Source organism: Physella acuta, unplaced genomic scaffold, assembly GCF_028476545.2.
Source record: "Physella acuta isolate Inbredline_101_S28 unplaced genomic scaffold, ASM2847654v3 ptg000386l, whole genome shotgun sequence".
Classification (NCBI taxonomy): domain Eukaryota; kingdom Metazoa; phylum Mollusca; class Gastropoda; family Physidae; genus Physella; species Physella acuta.
In genome coordinates this window covers 762,150-778,431 of record NW_026731905.1, presented here as the reverse complement: position 1 = coordinate 778,431, position 16,282 = coordinate 762,150, and the positions used below count along the sequence as shown (strand labels likewise).

The 16,282-nt window shown below is 37.2% G+C and overlaps 1 protein-coding gene across 1 annotated transcript; it reads left to right on the top strand.

Annotated features, from left to right (window-relative positions):
* The first annotated feature begins 8,487 nt into the window (after positions 1–8,487).
* On the top strand, positions 8,488–9,690 carry LOC131942079 (high mobility group nucleosome-binding domain-containing protein 5-like). Its single transcript, XM_059301786.1, has 2 exons — positions 8,488–8,559; positions 9,088–9,690. The coding sequence occupies exons 1-2, from the start codon at positions 8,488–8,490 to the stop codon at positions 9,688–9,690; spliced, it is 675 nt and encodes a 224-aa protein (XP_059157769.1).
* Positions 9,691–16,282: the final 6,592 nt, after the last annotated feature.

Here is a 16,282-nt window from a genome sequence, read left to right as displayed (position 1 = left end):
ACACACCGTTTAAAATGTCTACATTTAAAGTTCACCAACATAATGACGTAAAAACTAAATATGATATGACGTTAGCATACATATCATTCAATCTAATCACTCTAAAGTACAAATCAATAATTTTTATTGATTAAGGGGCTGGGTGAGTTATTTTTATCACTATTCGCCCTTCCCCTTCCCTTTGTCCGCAACCCCTTTCCCCTTCTCCCATTCCTAACCTCAATACCAACCGTTAGATACACAGACCGTACCACTACCCATTCTATTCCATTTAAGAGACAAAGGATGTATGACAATCTTACAGACAAATATTTATTTAACTAATATCACAACTCCTAGACACTACTCCAACAGACTGGGATATTTAACTTATAGACACCACTCCTCGTTGAATATCTCTTGCAGCCTAGCCACCTATGTCCGCCGCCCTCGCCCCATCCCTAAACACCCGCTAGATAAACAGACCGTACCTCTACCCACACTATTACTTGGACAGACAAAGGACAAAGTAACAGACAAACTTGTATCTGTATTCAACTAATGTTACAAGTGACATCGTTCCCATCCAACTCCGAAACATTCGTGGCCCAATTTCGAAACCAGCCTTGTTTAAAACTCCCCTGACCCTAGTTTAACTTTGCCTCACCGATTCCAAAACAGTCCTGTACCAAACATCCATGTACCAACTTTGAAACCTGTCTTGTTGAAAACAAAGACCGTCCCACTCTAGTGTAAACTCTAACACAACCAATTCCGAAACATCGATGGTCCCAGTTTGAAACCTGTCTTGGTGAAAACGAAATCCATCCCACGGTAGTATAAGCTCTTCCCCGATCACTTCCAAAACATCCATGTACCAAGTTTGAAACACGCCTCTGTGAAACCCAAACTCCCCCGACGCTAGTTTAAACTCTACCCCCATCAATTCCAAATCATACCTGTAACAACTTTGAAACCTACCTAGGTGTTAACAAAACACCTCCGACCTTTGTATAAACTCTGCCCCTCACCTATTCCAAATCATACCTGTAACAACTTTGAAACCTACCTAGGTGAAAACTTCACCGACCCTATTACGGACTCTACACCTACCGATTCCAAAACATGAATGTTCCGAGTTCAAAACCAACCTTCACCGACACTAGCATGAACTCGGCTACCAACAATTCCTAAACATGCATGTACCAACTTTGCAACCTGCCTCGGTGTTAACAAAACTCCCCCGACCCTAGTATGAACTCGACTGACAACAATTCCTAAACATGCATGTCCCAACTTTGTAACCTGCCTCGGTGAAAACTTCACCGACCCTAGTATGGACTCTACACCTACCGATTCCAAAACACGCATGTTCCGAGTTCAAAACCAACCTTAACCGACACTAGTATGAACTCGGTTACCAACAATTCCTAAACATGCATGTACCAACTTCGAAACCACCCTCGGTGTAACCAAAACACCTCCGTCCCTAGTATAAACTCTACCTCATCCAATTCCAAAATATGGATGTCCCAACATTGAAACACGCTTCAGAGAAATACAAACTCCCACGACTCTCCTATAAACTCTCTACCTATCAATTCTAAAACATGGATGTACCAACTTTGCAACCTGCCTAGGTGAAAACTCCCCCGACCCTACTATAGACTCGAACCCTAACAATTCCAAAACATGCATGGTCTAGCTTCGAACCCTGCCTCGGTGAAAACGTCACCGACTCGTGTATAAAAATCTGTCCCAACCAACCCCAAACCTTCCCTGGGCACCCGAATAAAAATAACTCACCCAGCCCCTTAATCAATAAAAATTATTGATTTGTACTTTAGAGTGATTAGATTGAATGATATGTATGCTAACGTCATATCATATTTAGTTTTTACGTCATTATGTTGGTGAACTTTAAATGTAGACATTTTAAACGGTGTGTCATTTGACACGACGTACTATAACGTTGATGTTTTTTAAAACTTGAAGTTTATAATCTTAAGCAAATTTTTACTAAGGTGATCAAAAATTAAGATGACAATGCAAGATATAGAAAAAACAAACTACATTGAGTGGTAAAAATAAAAAAATTGTAATTAGACGTAATGTATTATGTATAAGTAAACCTTCTTAAATTAAAGAAGTTCAAGTCAAAAAGAAATTAAATGAAAACTGTAATACTAAAGCGAACATGGGCAGGTAATCTGCTGCATGACTAAGATATATATTCCTCCTTCTTATAGTTTCATTGCCTTTTTTGGTTGAGGTCTGTAAGCATAGGTAAACATCGCCATGTTTTTAAATTTGCGATGCAAACCACGTTCTTTCTATAATTTGATCGATTATGCAGGTGGCCGTAAGATTGGTTGGCGATTTAGTTGCTACGAATAACAAAAGGTCTTCACTTTTTTTTTTGTTTGCTGAATTAGGTATTTTTGTTTTTTTTGTGTAATATAAATGAATCTCATTTAAAGTTTGAGATGGTTTTTTAAAAACAGATGTGTTAAGTTCGAGTGAATTGTCTGAAAACATGGAATCTTATAATACTCGTTCGATAGTAATGGATTATATCAAACATCGAGTAGCGAAGGAAGGTTTTCAGTGGGAAAATGATGGGCGACAAAGTAGTGTTACTCCAAATGTTGTCCAAGCGGCAATGCGTAATCTTGGTGATGAATTTGAGGAACGCTTTCGAAATAGATTCAATGATTTGATTGAACAGCTTAATATTACTGATAACAACGCTTATGATACTTTTAAAATAATAGTTGATGAAACCTTCTCTGATGGTGTTAACTGGGGCAGGATTGTAGCGCTTTTAGGCTTCGCTGGATGCTTTGTGGTATATTGTTTCGTACATAATAAAAGCCATTTGGCGGATAATGTTGTTGAATGGGTTACCTCATATATCGACACTAACTTACAAGAATGGTTGACGTCTAATGATAAATGGGTAAGAATAGTTTCTATTTGCATACATCATAATATCAAATTTATATCACCTGTTAAGAAGAATCTAAATCAGTATATTGACTTGTTTTAACTGATACATTTGAACAACAGAATATTGATTAACTCAAATTTATGTGCTGTGTTTTCATTAGAATGCATATTGCGTTTAGGATAATTGTTATGTATGCTACAGCTATATTTTATCTCTATCATCTTTTATCACCCCTCTCCCCATGACTTTAAAGTATACTGATTACCCATCTTCAAGATAGAGAAATTAAGAAATTGAGTCTCTCTTATTTTTATCTTCTACAGCAAGGTCTGGTTGAGTTTTATTCACGCCGCACTGAAAGTCAGAGAGATTGGGCATCTTTTAAAACATTAATTAAATGGTTTGTGGCAGGACTTGGTGCAATCACACTGGTAGCATTTCTCGCACACAAAAAAAATCATAAAGTTTAATCATTTGTTATGGTGACTGTTACAATGAAGACATACATAAAATTATAGCACATTTCTACTCTTAAGTCGTTGAATAAAGCCAAACATTTGTAGCGTTATACATTTTATGGTGTTTTTTTTTTCTTCTCCTCCGCCCTCCCCGTACCCATCCCAACCCTTATGTCGGATGTTGCGGTGATGTAAATCTGATGGTTTTTTTTCCATGTGTTCCATGCATTAAATATTAAACACTATACATCTATACTCAATACAAGTTATACTTCATGCACAATTAACAAACACAATTAATCACAAAAGGCGATTTAAAATGTATTTTAAATTTTATTTATTAAAAACAACCCCATTAACATACAGTCATAAAAATGTGTTATTTATATATCTACATTAGTATAAGGTGTCGTTAAAGTCATGGTTAAATTTATAAATGTCAAAGCATTATATGTTTAGGGGAGATGTTGTCACATTGTCTGACTGTACTTGTCTTTTAATATAAATGTAAGAAAGTGCGTTTCTGTATTGCGTGTATGTATAAATCCCTGTGTTGAATGCCCTGAAACCTGTATTTGTTACATCACCTGGTTCCTTTATCGTGAGGACTAGTATAAATGACTATTTGTCTAGTGTGTTGTGGTTTAAGGATTAATAAAATCGGGATGTTTGTGAGAGGTCATCCTATGGGAAATTCATTGAGGTGATAGAGATAGAATGTGGTGGCTGGAATGATCTCAACAGCGTATTTTGTATTCGGTCTATCGTGTTGTGCGTAATTTAGAATGTCTGATGTGTTTAAGTGTTCTAAAAAATCTTTAAAATCTACTCTATTGTTAATTAATTTAGGAAGCTCTAAGACGCATGCATTGTTGTTACTTGAGTGAAAAAAACCTATATTCTCCTGTTTCTTTATGTTTTAAAATGGTATGGTGACTATAATTTATTTTGAACCGCTTAGTTTGTGTGTTAAATACGGTATCTACAAGTTTTGTATCCCAATCTATTGGAGTAGTGTGTAGTGGGTTGTGAAAAAAATTGAATCTGGATAAATGTTTGCCTGTAGTTGTATGTGTCTGTATGGAGTGCCAATTGTCAATGTATATGTTTTGTAATTCGCTGTTTAGGTTATAAAGGGTGTCAATTTCGTCTAACGGTAAGTCTAAGTCGTTCACGTCCTCTAAATGTAGGTCTACCACATCTCCCCTTAGGTCATCTACAAGTATAGCGTCGGTGTTTAAATTAACGTTACTGTCGTTGTGAGATGTCTTTAGGCGTTTGTTTGTTGTGTCGTCATAGGTCCTTTGTCTCTTTAATTGTATAGGTAGGTTGTCTGTTTGTCTGTCGTTTGCTAATGTAGGTTGTTCAGTTAGTCTGTCAGATGTTAATGTCGGTTGTTCGGTTTGTCTGTCGGATGCTGATGGGGCATCGGTTGGTGTAAGTAGGTTGGTGTGCACTATCCTATAGTGTCTCGTTAAATTAAATTTTCTTGTAAATTCTTGCCAGCATTCTATACATCGATGCCTTTCTCGGCCGTGTACAGTCTTGCAATGTTGTGTCAAATTTTTTTTACGGCTGAATGTACGTTCACATATGTCACATGTGTATCGGGCCATAGCTGGGTAGCTGGATGTGGTTGGGTCGGCTGGATGGGTCTGCTGTACAAAAAAAAAAAATTAAGACGAATACATTTGATTATTTATTTAAAAAATAAATAAGCTTTAATTAAAGGGTATAAGGCAGTATAAGCGTATTTTTTATTAGTGGTCTAGTGGGTGGGTCGATTGTACAATACAAATTAAAGTAAATACATTTGAAACTTATTTAAAACATAAATAAGATAATTAAAGGGTAAAATCGTATTTTTATTAGCGGGGTTAAATCCATTAAAATATTTACCTTACCTTTTAATGTCTAACTAGGTGTGAGATCGGTCCGTAGCAGGTTAGTTGTATGTGACTGGGCAGCTGGATGTGTTTGGGTCGGGTGGGTGGCTAGCTCAATGCCTTGTTCAGTAATTGGGTTGGCTGTACAATAAAAATTAAAGCGAATATATTTGACTACTTATTTAAAAAATAAATAAGACTTAATTAAAGGGTCTAAGCTTATTTTTTTTATTAGTGGACTAGTGGGTGGGTCGGGTGTACAATAAGATTTAATTAAATGGTATATCTTTATTAATGGCGTTAACTCCCTTAAAAGCAAAAAATAAAATTATAAATAAAAAAATAAATAAATAATATTAACCTTACCTTAGTGCTGGATGATTTGAATGTCTAAGTTGGAGTGAGCTCGGTCCGTAGCAGGGTAGCTGGTTGTGTAGCTAGTTAGGTGGACGTGTAGATGTTTTGCAGTGCTGAGCAGTAGTGTTTAAAGTAAAACTTCGTCTGAATTTATACTTTATGAACGCGTGGGGAAAAAAATCCTGACTATCATTCTATAATTGGTCTAATTATGCAAGCGTGCGTCACGCAGATTTGGAGGTCATTGAACCCCACTACCATCCTTGGTTTACAAAGAAAAAATACCCCGTCACCTGCTTGATACATAAAGTCAAAAAGCTAATTTCTTTCAATTCACGGCTCGCTTCGCGGAAAAGATGCATCACTAATTATCTAGCCGTCCATGAGCGTTGGGGTATAGCTATTGTTCTATACTCACACGCCACGATTGCGCACAATAGTTTTGTCCTCACGGAATACAAAAGGGTGGAGTTTTAGGGCCATTGTGTTCCTTAAAAAATCAATAAAGTGAATGACGTGAGTGTGTTTTGAATATATTTTATCGGATTACCACCGTGTCAACTCACCATTTTGTCATTACTTTAAAAGTCGTTACATAATTTTTAAAGGGAGAGAATTTGATATACAAGGATGTCTTTATTAAATAATTCTATTTGTTCTGTTGGCTGTTGTATAACTATTAAAAATAAAACAAAAAATAGAAATAAAAATATTATTAAAAAAAGATAAAAATACTGATGATGAAATATTCTTAAAAAAAAAAAAAAAAAAAAAAAAAAAAAAAAAGTTTCCTCTTTAGACCAAATGGTATATGAAGTGGTAGTGTGGTCAGCATTATACGCAGCCGCCTTTACTTTTCCTAACGTGAATTGGGACTCATCAGAGCTGGGTGAACTCAGGGCTACTATCTTGAAACAGGATTTGAACTCTAGACTTTCGGATTAGTGGTCTAACTGTACCATCACTTTATAAAAGATAATCCTGAAATGGGCAAGGAACTAACCTAACACGACCTTACAGCAATAGCGCAGACTATGGTCTAATTATTCTAAAGACGCTAATTATTCAATGTCTTCATTAATGATTGATCAAGTCAATATTATGTTTCCTCAAGAAGAAAGAACCCGCCGACCACAAAAAAATAAATAAATAATAATAATCTTTTTTCAAACAGCTTTTATCAAATCAAAATATAACAACTCTACGAAGCAGACAAGCCAAGAGAAGACAACCACAACACATAAAGCACTCACACTAAACTTAATTAACACGACTCGGACTAGACAAAGAACACAGGACAAAAAAAAAAAAAAAACCAGACTGGTAGTAACGTTTATATATTGATCAACTGGATGAGAAATAAGGAATATAGTCAAGCCTTGCTAAATAAAATAATTATTTTTAAAATTTTTTTTAAAGATAATTGATTAATATACTCTTTGATGTCTAACCCTGGTCACTATTTTAGAAAGAAATCGTCACTAGGAAAACTTAAAAAGTCGTGATTACACCATAGCCTCAACTATGTACATAAACGTACAATAAACCAACAACCTAGCACTTAAATATAATACTTCTAATATACTAAATATTAAAAAACCACCAATCAAACACCCACAACAAATAAAGCAATCACACTTAACATAATTAACACGACTAGACGAAAAACAGAGGACAAAAACAGACTGATAGTAAATAGTAACGGCTATTTATAGATCAACTGTATGAGAAATATGGCCTATTGTAAAGCAAGCCTAGCTGAATAAATTATTTTTAATGACTATTTAAACATATCTTTCAAAAAAAAAAAAAAAAAAAAAAAAAAAAATCGATACTCTATTGTTTGTCGTCGCGGCCGTAATGGAGCGTCACGGAAGACAATAGGAGGAGGGGGAACACCTGCTCCAGCTGGAGTATTTTACTATATAACATGTCTGCTCTGGCTGCTCAATATTTTACTATATAAACATGTCTGCACAAAAACGACCCAAACACGACCTACTATACTACTTCTGTGCCCTAAATGTTGCTAATATTCTATTATAAAAATGTTTATGATAAACGTGTTTTTCTTTTTTCACCTTCTCGTATACGAAGTATATAGAAAGTATTGTAATCGTGCAAAAAAAAATTGAGATTTGTACAAATCTCGATGTTTTACACCTCCCTGAGTCGGAAAAACATAGTTTTGCAATTTTGTCCTTACGTCTGTGTGTGTATGTATGTGTGTCTGTAAACACGATAACTTGAGTACCGTTACAGCTAGGTTGATGAAATTATATATATATATATATATATAGGTATTATATATATAGGCCTATATCAAATTTGTAGTTCTGTATAAACTTTTCAGCAATTCCCGGTAACCGGAAGTGGAACTGTTTCTACTTTCAATTTTTCAAAAGCCTATAACTTGAGTACTATTTCAGATAGATGAGCGAAATTTACATATAAGTAAAAGATCTACTTTTCTGCCTTCTATCAAATTTTGAGTAATTTCCGTTGACCGGAAGTAGTAATTTACGCTATTTCCGGTTTCTCAAAAAACGCATGTGATTTATAAAGTAGGGCCTACTAATAATATTCCGCACTATTATACACAAGACTAAAAATGTTTGCATTAAAAACCCGATAAATTTGCGATTTTTATACGCTAATTAGCGGTCATAGGTTTTGTAAACAAAAGGTTTTAGAGCCTTCACACTTGCTCGCTTGAGTCCTCGCTCATACTTAGATCTAAATCTAGTAGCCTCTCCTTTTCGGGAATAATGATCTTTATATTTTTTATTATATTTTTTTTTCAGGAATATTTTAGTATCTAATTAGATTGGATTGCCAGTTAGACATTATTCCGATAATGGGACGACGTAGCTTAGTGGCAGAGCACTTGATTACTAACCCAGAGGTCTTGAGCTCGGATACAGAGCACGTGCTAACAATAGGCCTTACGTCTAAATAATAAATTCTGAATATACTATATATGTATATATATATATACAGAGTTTCTTCCAGGCATCTCTTCAGGGGGGGGGGGCGAAGCCTCCCCGAAATTTTTTTAGCGCCCCCCGAACGAAATGAAATTTATATAATTTATATAGAAAATATATACTTTTAACTGTATCCGCCCCCCCCCCCTGAAGAAAGTCTACCCCCCCCCCCCCGAAAATTTCAAGTGCCCACCCCCCCCCCCCGGAGAAAAAAGTCTGGAAGAAACACTGTGTATATATATATATATATATATATATATATATATATATATATATATATATATATATATATATATATATATATATATATATATATATATATATATACACACTAGCCGTCCCGGCCAGGCCCTGCTCTGGCTTCTGTTTAAAACCTTTCTGTTAAAGACCAACCATTACCTGTGTGTTAAGTAATCATCATAAATCCGGCATTTCCCATCCAAACCACAACCAACCACAACGTCCACCAGAGAGTGGAGCATGAAGACGTCCACCAGAGAGTGGAGCGTGAAGACGTCCACCAGAGAGTGGAGCATGAAGACGTCCACCAGAGAGTGGAGCATGAAGACGTCCACCAGAGAGTGGAGCGTGAAGACGTCCACCAGAGAGTGGAGCATGAAGACGTCCACCAGAGAGTGGAGCATGAAGACGTCCACCAGAGAGTGGAGCATGAAGACGTCCACCAGAGAGTGGAGCATAAAGACGTCCACCAGAGAGTGGAGCATGAAGACGTCCACCAGAGAGTGGAAAGCGAAGACGTCCACCAGAGAGTGGAGCATGAAGACGTCCATCAGAGAGTGGAGCATGAAGACGTCCACCAGAGAGTGGAGCGTGAAGACGTCCACCAGAGAGTGGAGCGTGAAGACGTCCACCAGAGAGTGGAGCATGAAGACGTCCACCAGAGAGTGGAGCGTGAAGACGTCCACGAGAGAGTGGAGCATGAAGACGTCCACCAGAGAGTGGAGCATGAAGACGTTCACCAGAGAGTTGAGCATATATGTGACGAACAGGATATGCGGGTGCTGATATTAATTCGGGGATCGGCAAAACGATACCCACTTCCATCCAGCTGAAATAGGCTATTTGATCTGACTACTTAGAGGAACTGAAGCTTTGAAAAATAACCATTGAAAGATGTCCTTGACCTGTAGGCCTGCAAGTGGTCTGTAAACCCCCTACTCGAAAGTGATTAAGAAGGAAATCACGATAAGGCTCTATGTGGCTAGTGTACGTTGAAGTTAACCTACGTAACCAGAACTTGAAACTCCAATGATCGCTTATGCCTGGCGCGCCTCGTGGCGCCGGTGTGTGTGTGTTGAGGGGGGGGGGGGGGTGGAAGTTAATATGATCAATTTTTAAATACTAATTTAAAAAAAAATAGAATAGAATCTCGTAGAAAAAGAACTGCGCACCAAGAGAACGGCAAACAATGTGTGTATAATAGTGTAGAACATTAGTATTAATTAGTACTTTATAAAAACATACGCGGTTTTTTTATAATCGTTAATAGCGTAAAATACTAATTCCGGTCACAGGAAATAACGCAAAATTTGACAGAAAAAAGAAAATTAGATCTTTTATATGTGAAATTTCATTTATCTACCAGAAACAGTACTCTACTACTAGGCTTTTGAAAACCCGAAAGTAGAATAAATTATACTTCCGGTGACCGGAAATAGCTGACAAGTTGATAGAGAACACATATTTGATGTAATACATGACATTTCATCAACAGAGCTGAAACGGTACTCAAGTTATCGTTTTCCCAGACACACATACTCACAGACATACGGACAAAAATTGCAAATCTAATTAGTTTTGCAATTTTAAGTTTTTCCGACTCAGTGAGGTGTAAAACGTCGAGATTTGAAAAAAATCTTGATATCGCTTTTTTGCACGATTACAAAACTTCCTCTATACTTCGTATACGAGAAAGTAATTAGATCATTTTAAAAAGTATTATCGAACAGCTTCGAAATCATACATTCTGAAAAACGAGGTTTTTTTTTCTTTTAGGTAGTTGGAGCTTGACATAGTTTATTTGTTTAAACAATGTGCCACTGCCCTGGAATGGTCGCTGACAGAAGCTTCCGAGTGAAGTGGACAGGTCTAGATCTACACATTTTCATTTCATGTTTAATTTGCAATCTTCGGTCAATCTTATATTAACATACAGAGGTTTAGGTAACAAGTTTTAAAAGTAAATTGACAAAAGTACTACAGAACTACCCAAATAATCAAGTGCTAGATGTAGTTCTGTACGCATATTAATTTTTTTTTATTATGCATCTCTCATAACGTAGATCTATCGGCAACTATACAATAGAGAAAATGGGAATTCTAAAAAAAGTTACAAGAGAAGAATGATTATATCATTTTGGTTTCTCTTATCGAGTCTGTATTTTTATGACTATAAAATGTCAAACGATTAACAGTAAACCGACATCTTCCAGCTGTTGATGGGACTCGCATCAGGGGTCTTTGTTTGGCTGCTGAAAATCAGAAAATAGTTATCTATCTATCTATATACTACTAAAAGTCAAGTTTGTTTACATGTTTGAATATTTATTTGTTTGTTTGTTTGTTTGCCTGATCAAGTATCCTGATATGTTCGGCTCTATCTGGAAAGCTGTAAAATAGTATGTAGGTAGAGAATAATTTTTTAATGCAGACAGACTGTTAATCACACATTTATTTAAAGACGTTAATTAATTTATTGATTTATTCATTGTTAAATTAACCGTATTTTTTTAAAAATGTTAATACTTTGAATAAACTTTGTGGGGATAGTGACGTCCCTTGATGTGTTTACTTTTTGGTTCAATAAAATGGCGGACTCCATCATCGACTTTGTGGCCCATTCAAAAGTTTAACGCGTTACAAAGCTAATTTTCTGCCGGCTATAACTTAAACAATACGTCCGTTTGCTGTATTTATTACGTTCCAACACTTATATCAATTTTAAACTGTCTTTTTTCATTTAGTTTTACAATAAATTTCTCTAGATCTAAAGATCAGCTGTCGAAGTAAAGTTATGAATCTAGCCTAGACTCTAGATCTAGCCTAGATCTAGGTCACTACTAGACTCATTGTAAATTCTAGATCTAGACTTAATGTAAATTCTACATCTAGAATCTATTTCAGGCCTTAATATATCTAGAATCTATTTCAGGCCTTAATTATTTTATATAAATCTTTGTTTGGCTAATTTAAGATTAAATTTAATTTGAAAGTTACTACTACTAGCCTAATATCTAGATCTATGCGCGGAGACTCAAAAGTATAGTATAAAAATTCAATTGTGACGTCACGAGTAAATAGCTAAGTTGGTAGCGTAGCCCGCTCTCATGTGGGTGGCACAGGTTCTAGACCAATATGTCAATGATATTTTTTTTCAATTTTTTTTTTAGATGTGAATGATAAAGTTGCCTATCTGAACTTGCCAGGATACAGGGCAGGTGAAGTAGAGTTCATCTGTTTCTTTGTCCTAAGCATATGAAAGGATAGTGTGGTCAGAGACATGCTCGGCTGGAATCGTTTTTTAAACGATAAAAACATGTTGTCTGAGACTTGGCGGGACACTGGGCAGGTGAAGTAGAGTTGAGTAGGTCACATGTGACGTCAGTATATGAAGGGATAGTCCGAAATCGGTGTTTTCGGTGTTTTTAAAAGATAAGAAACATATTTTTGAATGTGGGGTCTGTTTTTTGTGACGATAAGTGACACTGCAGTAGCGTAGCGAGGAGGGGGAGGGGAGGGGAGGGGGGGGGGGGGCGGGAGGGGAGGGGAGGTGGGGGGGAAGGGGAGGGGAGGTGGGGGGGAAGGGGAGGCGGGGGGAGGTGGAGGGGGGAAGGGGGGGGGGACATATGTTGGGGCGCCAAAATGGTTTGGAAAAAAAAATTGAAAGGTTGAGGGGGGTTCAAATCGAAAGTTTGAGTGGGGGGGGGGGGGGGGGGGTGCACATCAAAAGTTTGAGGGGGGGGGTTGAAAATCGAAATCTTGGGGGGGGGGTTAAAATCGAAAAGTTTGTCCCCGGGCGCCGGGAAGGCTCGCTATGCCTCTGAGTGACAGACGTGATGTTTTTTGATGGATGACCCCCCGAAACCCACAGTTATCCAACGGATGACGGGTATTCTAGTATACTACTAAAAGTCAAGTTTGTTTACATGTTTGAATATTTATTTTTTTGTTTTTTTGTTTGTTTTTTTGTTTGCCTGATCAAGTATCCTGATATGTTCGGCTCTATCTGGAGAGCTGTAAAATAGTATGTAGGTAGAGAATAATTTTTTAATGCAGACAGACTGTTAATCACAAATTTATTTAAAGACGTTAATTAATTTATTGATTTATTCATTGTTAAATTAACCGTATTTTTTAAAAAATGTTAATACTTTGAATAAACTTTGTGGGGATAGTGACGTCCCTTGATAGTGACGTCAGAGTTTTTTTGTTGACTCTTTAGTACAATAAAATGGCGGCGTCTATCGAAGAAAATTGTGTTCCCATTCCAAAGTTTAACGCGTTCTAAATCTAATTTTCTGTCGGTCATAACTTTAACAATACGTCCGTTTGCTGTATTTATTACGTTCCAACACTTATATCAATTTTCAACTGTCTTTTTTCATTTAGTTTTACAATAAATTTCTCTAGATCTAAAGATCAGCTGTCGAAGGAAATTTATGAATCTAGCCTAGATCTAGATCACTAAACTCAATGTAAATTCTAAATCTAGACTTAATGTAAATTCTACATCTAGAATCTATTTCAGGCCTTAATACATCTAGAATCTATTTCAGGCCTTAATTATTTTATATAAATCTTTGTTTGGCTAATTTAAGATAAAATTTAATTTGAAAGTTACTACTTCTAGACTAGACGCTCGAAATCAAGTTGCATCAAAGTATAGTATAAAAATTCATTTGTGACGTCACGAGTAAATAGCTAAGTTTGTAGCGTAGTCCGCTCTCATGCGAGTGGTACAGGTTCTAGACCAATATGTCAATGATATTTTTTTCAATTTTTTTTTTTTAGATGTTAATGATAAAAAATGATTTTTTTTTTCAATTTTTTTTTTTAGATGTTAATGATAAAGTTGCCTATCTGAACTTGGCAGGATACAGGGCAGGTGAAGTAGAGTTCATCTGTTTCTTTGTCCTAACCATATGAAAGGATAGTGTGGTCAGAGACATGCTCGGCTGGAATCGTTTTTTAAACGATAAAAACATGTTGTCTGAGACTTGGCGGGACACTGGGCAGGTGAAGTAGAGTTGAGTAGGTCACATGTGACGTCAGTATATGAAGGGATAGTCCGAAATCGGTGTTTTCGGTGTTTTTAAAAGATAAGAAACATATTTTTGAATGTGGGCTCTGTTTTTGTGACGATAAGTGACACTGCAGTAGCGTAGCGAGGAGGGGGGGGGGCGGGTGGGGAGGCGGGGGGGGGGGGGGGGGGAAGGGGAGGCGGGGGGGGGGGGAGGGGGGGTGAAGGGGGGGGGGGGGGGGCGGGGGGACGTATGTTGGGGCGCCAAAATGGTTTGGAATAATAAAATGAAAGGTTGAGGGGGGTTCAAATCGAAAGTTTGAGTGGGGGGGGGGGAGAGGGGGTGCACATCAAAAGTTTGAGGGGGGGGGGGGGGTTGAAAATCGAAATCTTGGGGGGGGGGGTTAAAATCGAAAAGTTTGTCCCCGGGCGCCGGGAAGGCTCGCTATGCCTCTGAGTGACAGACGTGATGTTTTTTGATGGATGACCCCCGAAACCCACAGTTATCCAAGGGATGACGGGTATTCTAGTATACTACTAAAAGTCAACTTTGTTTACATGTTTGAATATTTATTTGTTTGCCTGATCGAAAATTGTGATATGTTCGACTCTATCTGGAAAGCTGTAAAATGGTATGCAGGTAGAGAATAATTTTTTAATGCAGACAGACTGTTGATCACAAATTTATTTAAAGACGTTAATTAATTAATTGATTTATTCATATGCATATTAACCCATTTTTTAAAAAAATATTTGAAAAGCCACTAGACTCGGCGGGACCGTGACGTCACAGGTTTTTGTTTACTCTTTAGTACAATAAAATGGCGGCGTCTATCGAAGAAAATTGTGTTCCCATTCACAAGTTTAACGCGTTCTAAATCTAATTTTCTGTCGGTCATAACTTTAACAATACGTCCGTTTTCTGTATTTATTACGTTCCAACACTTATATCAATGTTCAACTGTCTTTTTCATTTAGTTTTACAATAAATTTCTCTAGATCTAAAGATCAGCTATCGAAGGAAATTTATGAATCTAGCCTAGATCTAGATCTAGCCTAGATGTAGGTCACTAGGTTTCTATGTAAATTCTAGATCTAGACTTAATGTAAATTCTACATCTAGAATCTATTTCAGGCCTTAATTATTTTATATAAATCTTTGTTTGGCTTATTTAAGATAAAATTTAATTTGAAAGTTAGTACTACTAGACTTATTTTTAGATCTAGATCTAGAATCTATACGCCGTAAATCAAGTTGCATAAGGAGATACATACTATAGTATAAAAATTCACTTGTGACGTCACGAGTGAATAGCTAAAATGGTAGCGTAGTCAGCTCTCACGCAGGAGGCACGGGTTCTAGACCAATATGTCAATGAAATTTTTTTTTTCAAATTTTTTTTTTTTAGATGTGAATGATAACGTTGCCTATCTGAACTTGGCAAGATACAGGGCAGGTGAAGTAGAGTTCATCTGTTTCTTTGTCCTAAGCATATGAAAGGATAGTGTGGTCAGATACATGCTCGGCTGGAATTGTTTTTTAAACGATAAAAACATGTTGTCTGAGACTTGGCAGGACACTGGGCAGGTGAAGTAGAGTTGAGTAGGTCACCTGTGACGTCAGTTTATGAAGGGATAGTCCGAAATCGGTGTTTTCGGTGTTTTTAAAAGATAAAAAACATATATTTGAATGTGGGGTCTGTTTTTTGTGACGATAAGTGACACTGCAGTAGCATACCGAGGAGGGGGGGGGGGACGGTAGGGGAGGGAAGGCGGGGGGTGGGGAGGGGAGGCGGGGGGTGGGGAGGGGGAAGGGGGGGGCATATGTTGGGGCGCCAAAATGGTTTGGAAAAATAAATTGATAGGTTGAGGGGGGTTCAAATCGAAAGTTTGAGTGGGGGGGGGGTGCACATCAAAAGTTTGAGGGGGGGGGGGTTCAAATCGAAAACTTTGTCCCCGGGCGCCGGGAAGGGTCGCTATGCCTCTGAGTGACAGACGTGATGTTTTTTGATGGATGACCCCCGAAACCCACAGTTATCCAACGGATGACGGGTATTCTAGTTGACTTTAATGGGCGGGGGTTGTTTTTTTTTCCTCCTCATCATGATAAAGGTTAGATAAGATATTGTGCTTATCGTAACTCCAACAAAGTAACAATGATCCGACAATTGGAGATTTTTTCCATATTGCTAGATAGATGCATAAGTACTTCATTTGTAAATTATAGAACAACTCATTATTAATCAAACCAAAAATACAATCTTAGGCCCTACTATTCACTACATTGTATATTCGGAGATTATTCAGGGCACAACACCGTTAACCTAACACAACTAAGTCATGTGTCTATTAGAAGGAGTCTCATTCGTCGATGAATTAGTATGCCGTGCTATATGTTAGTAATT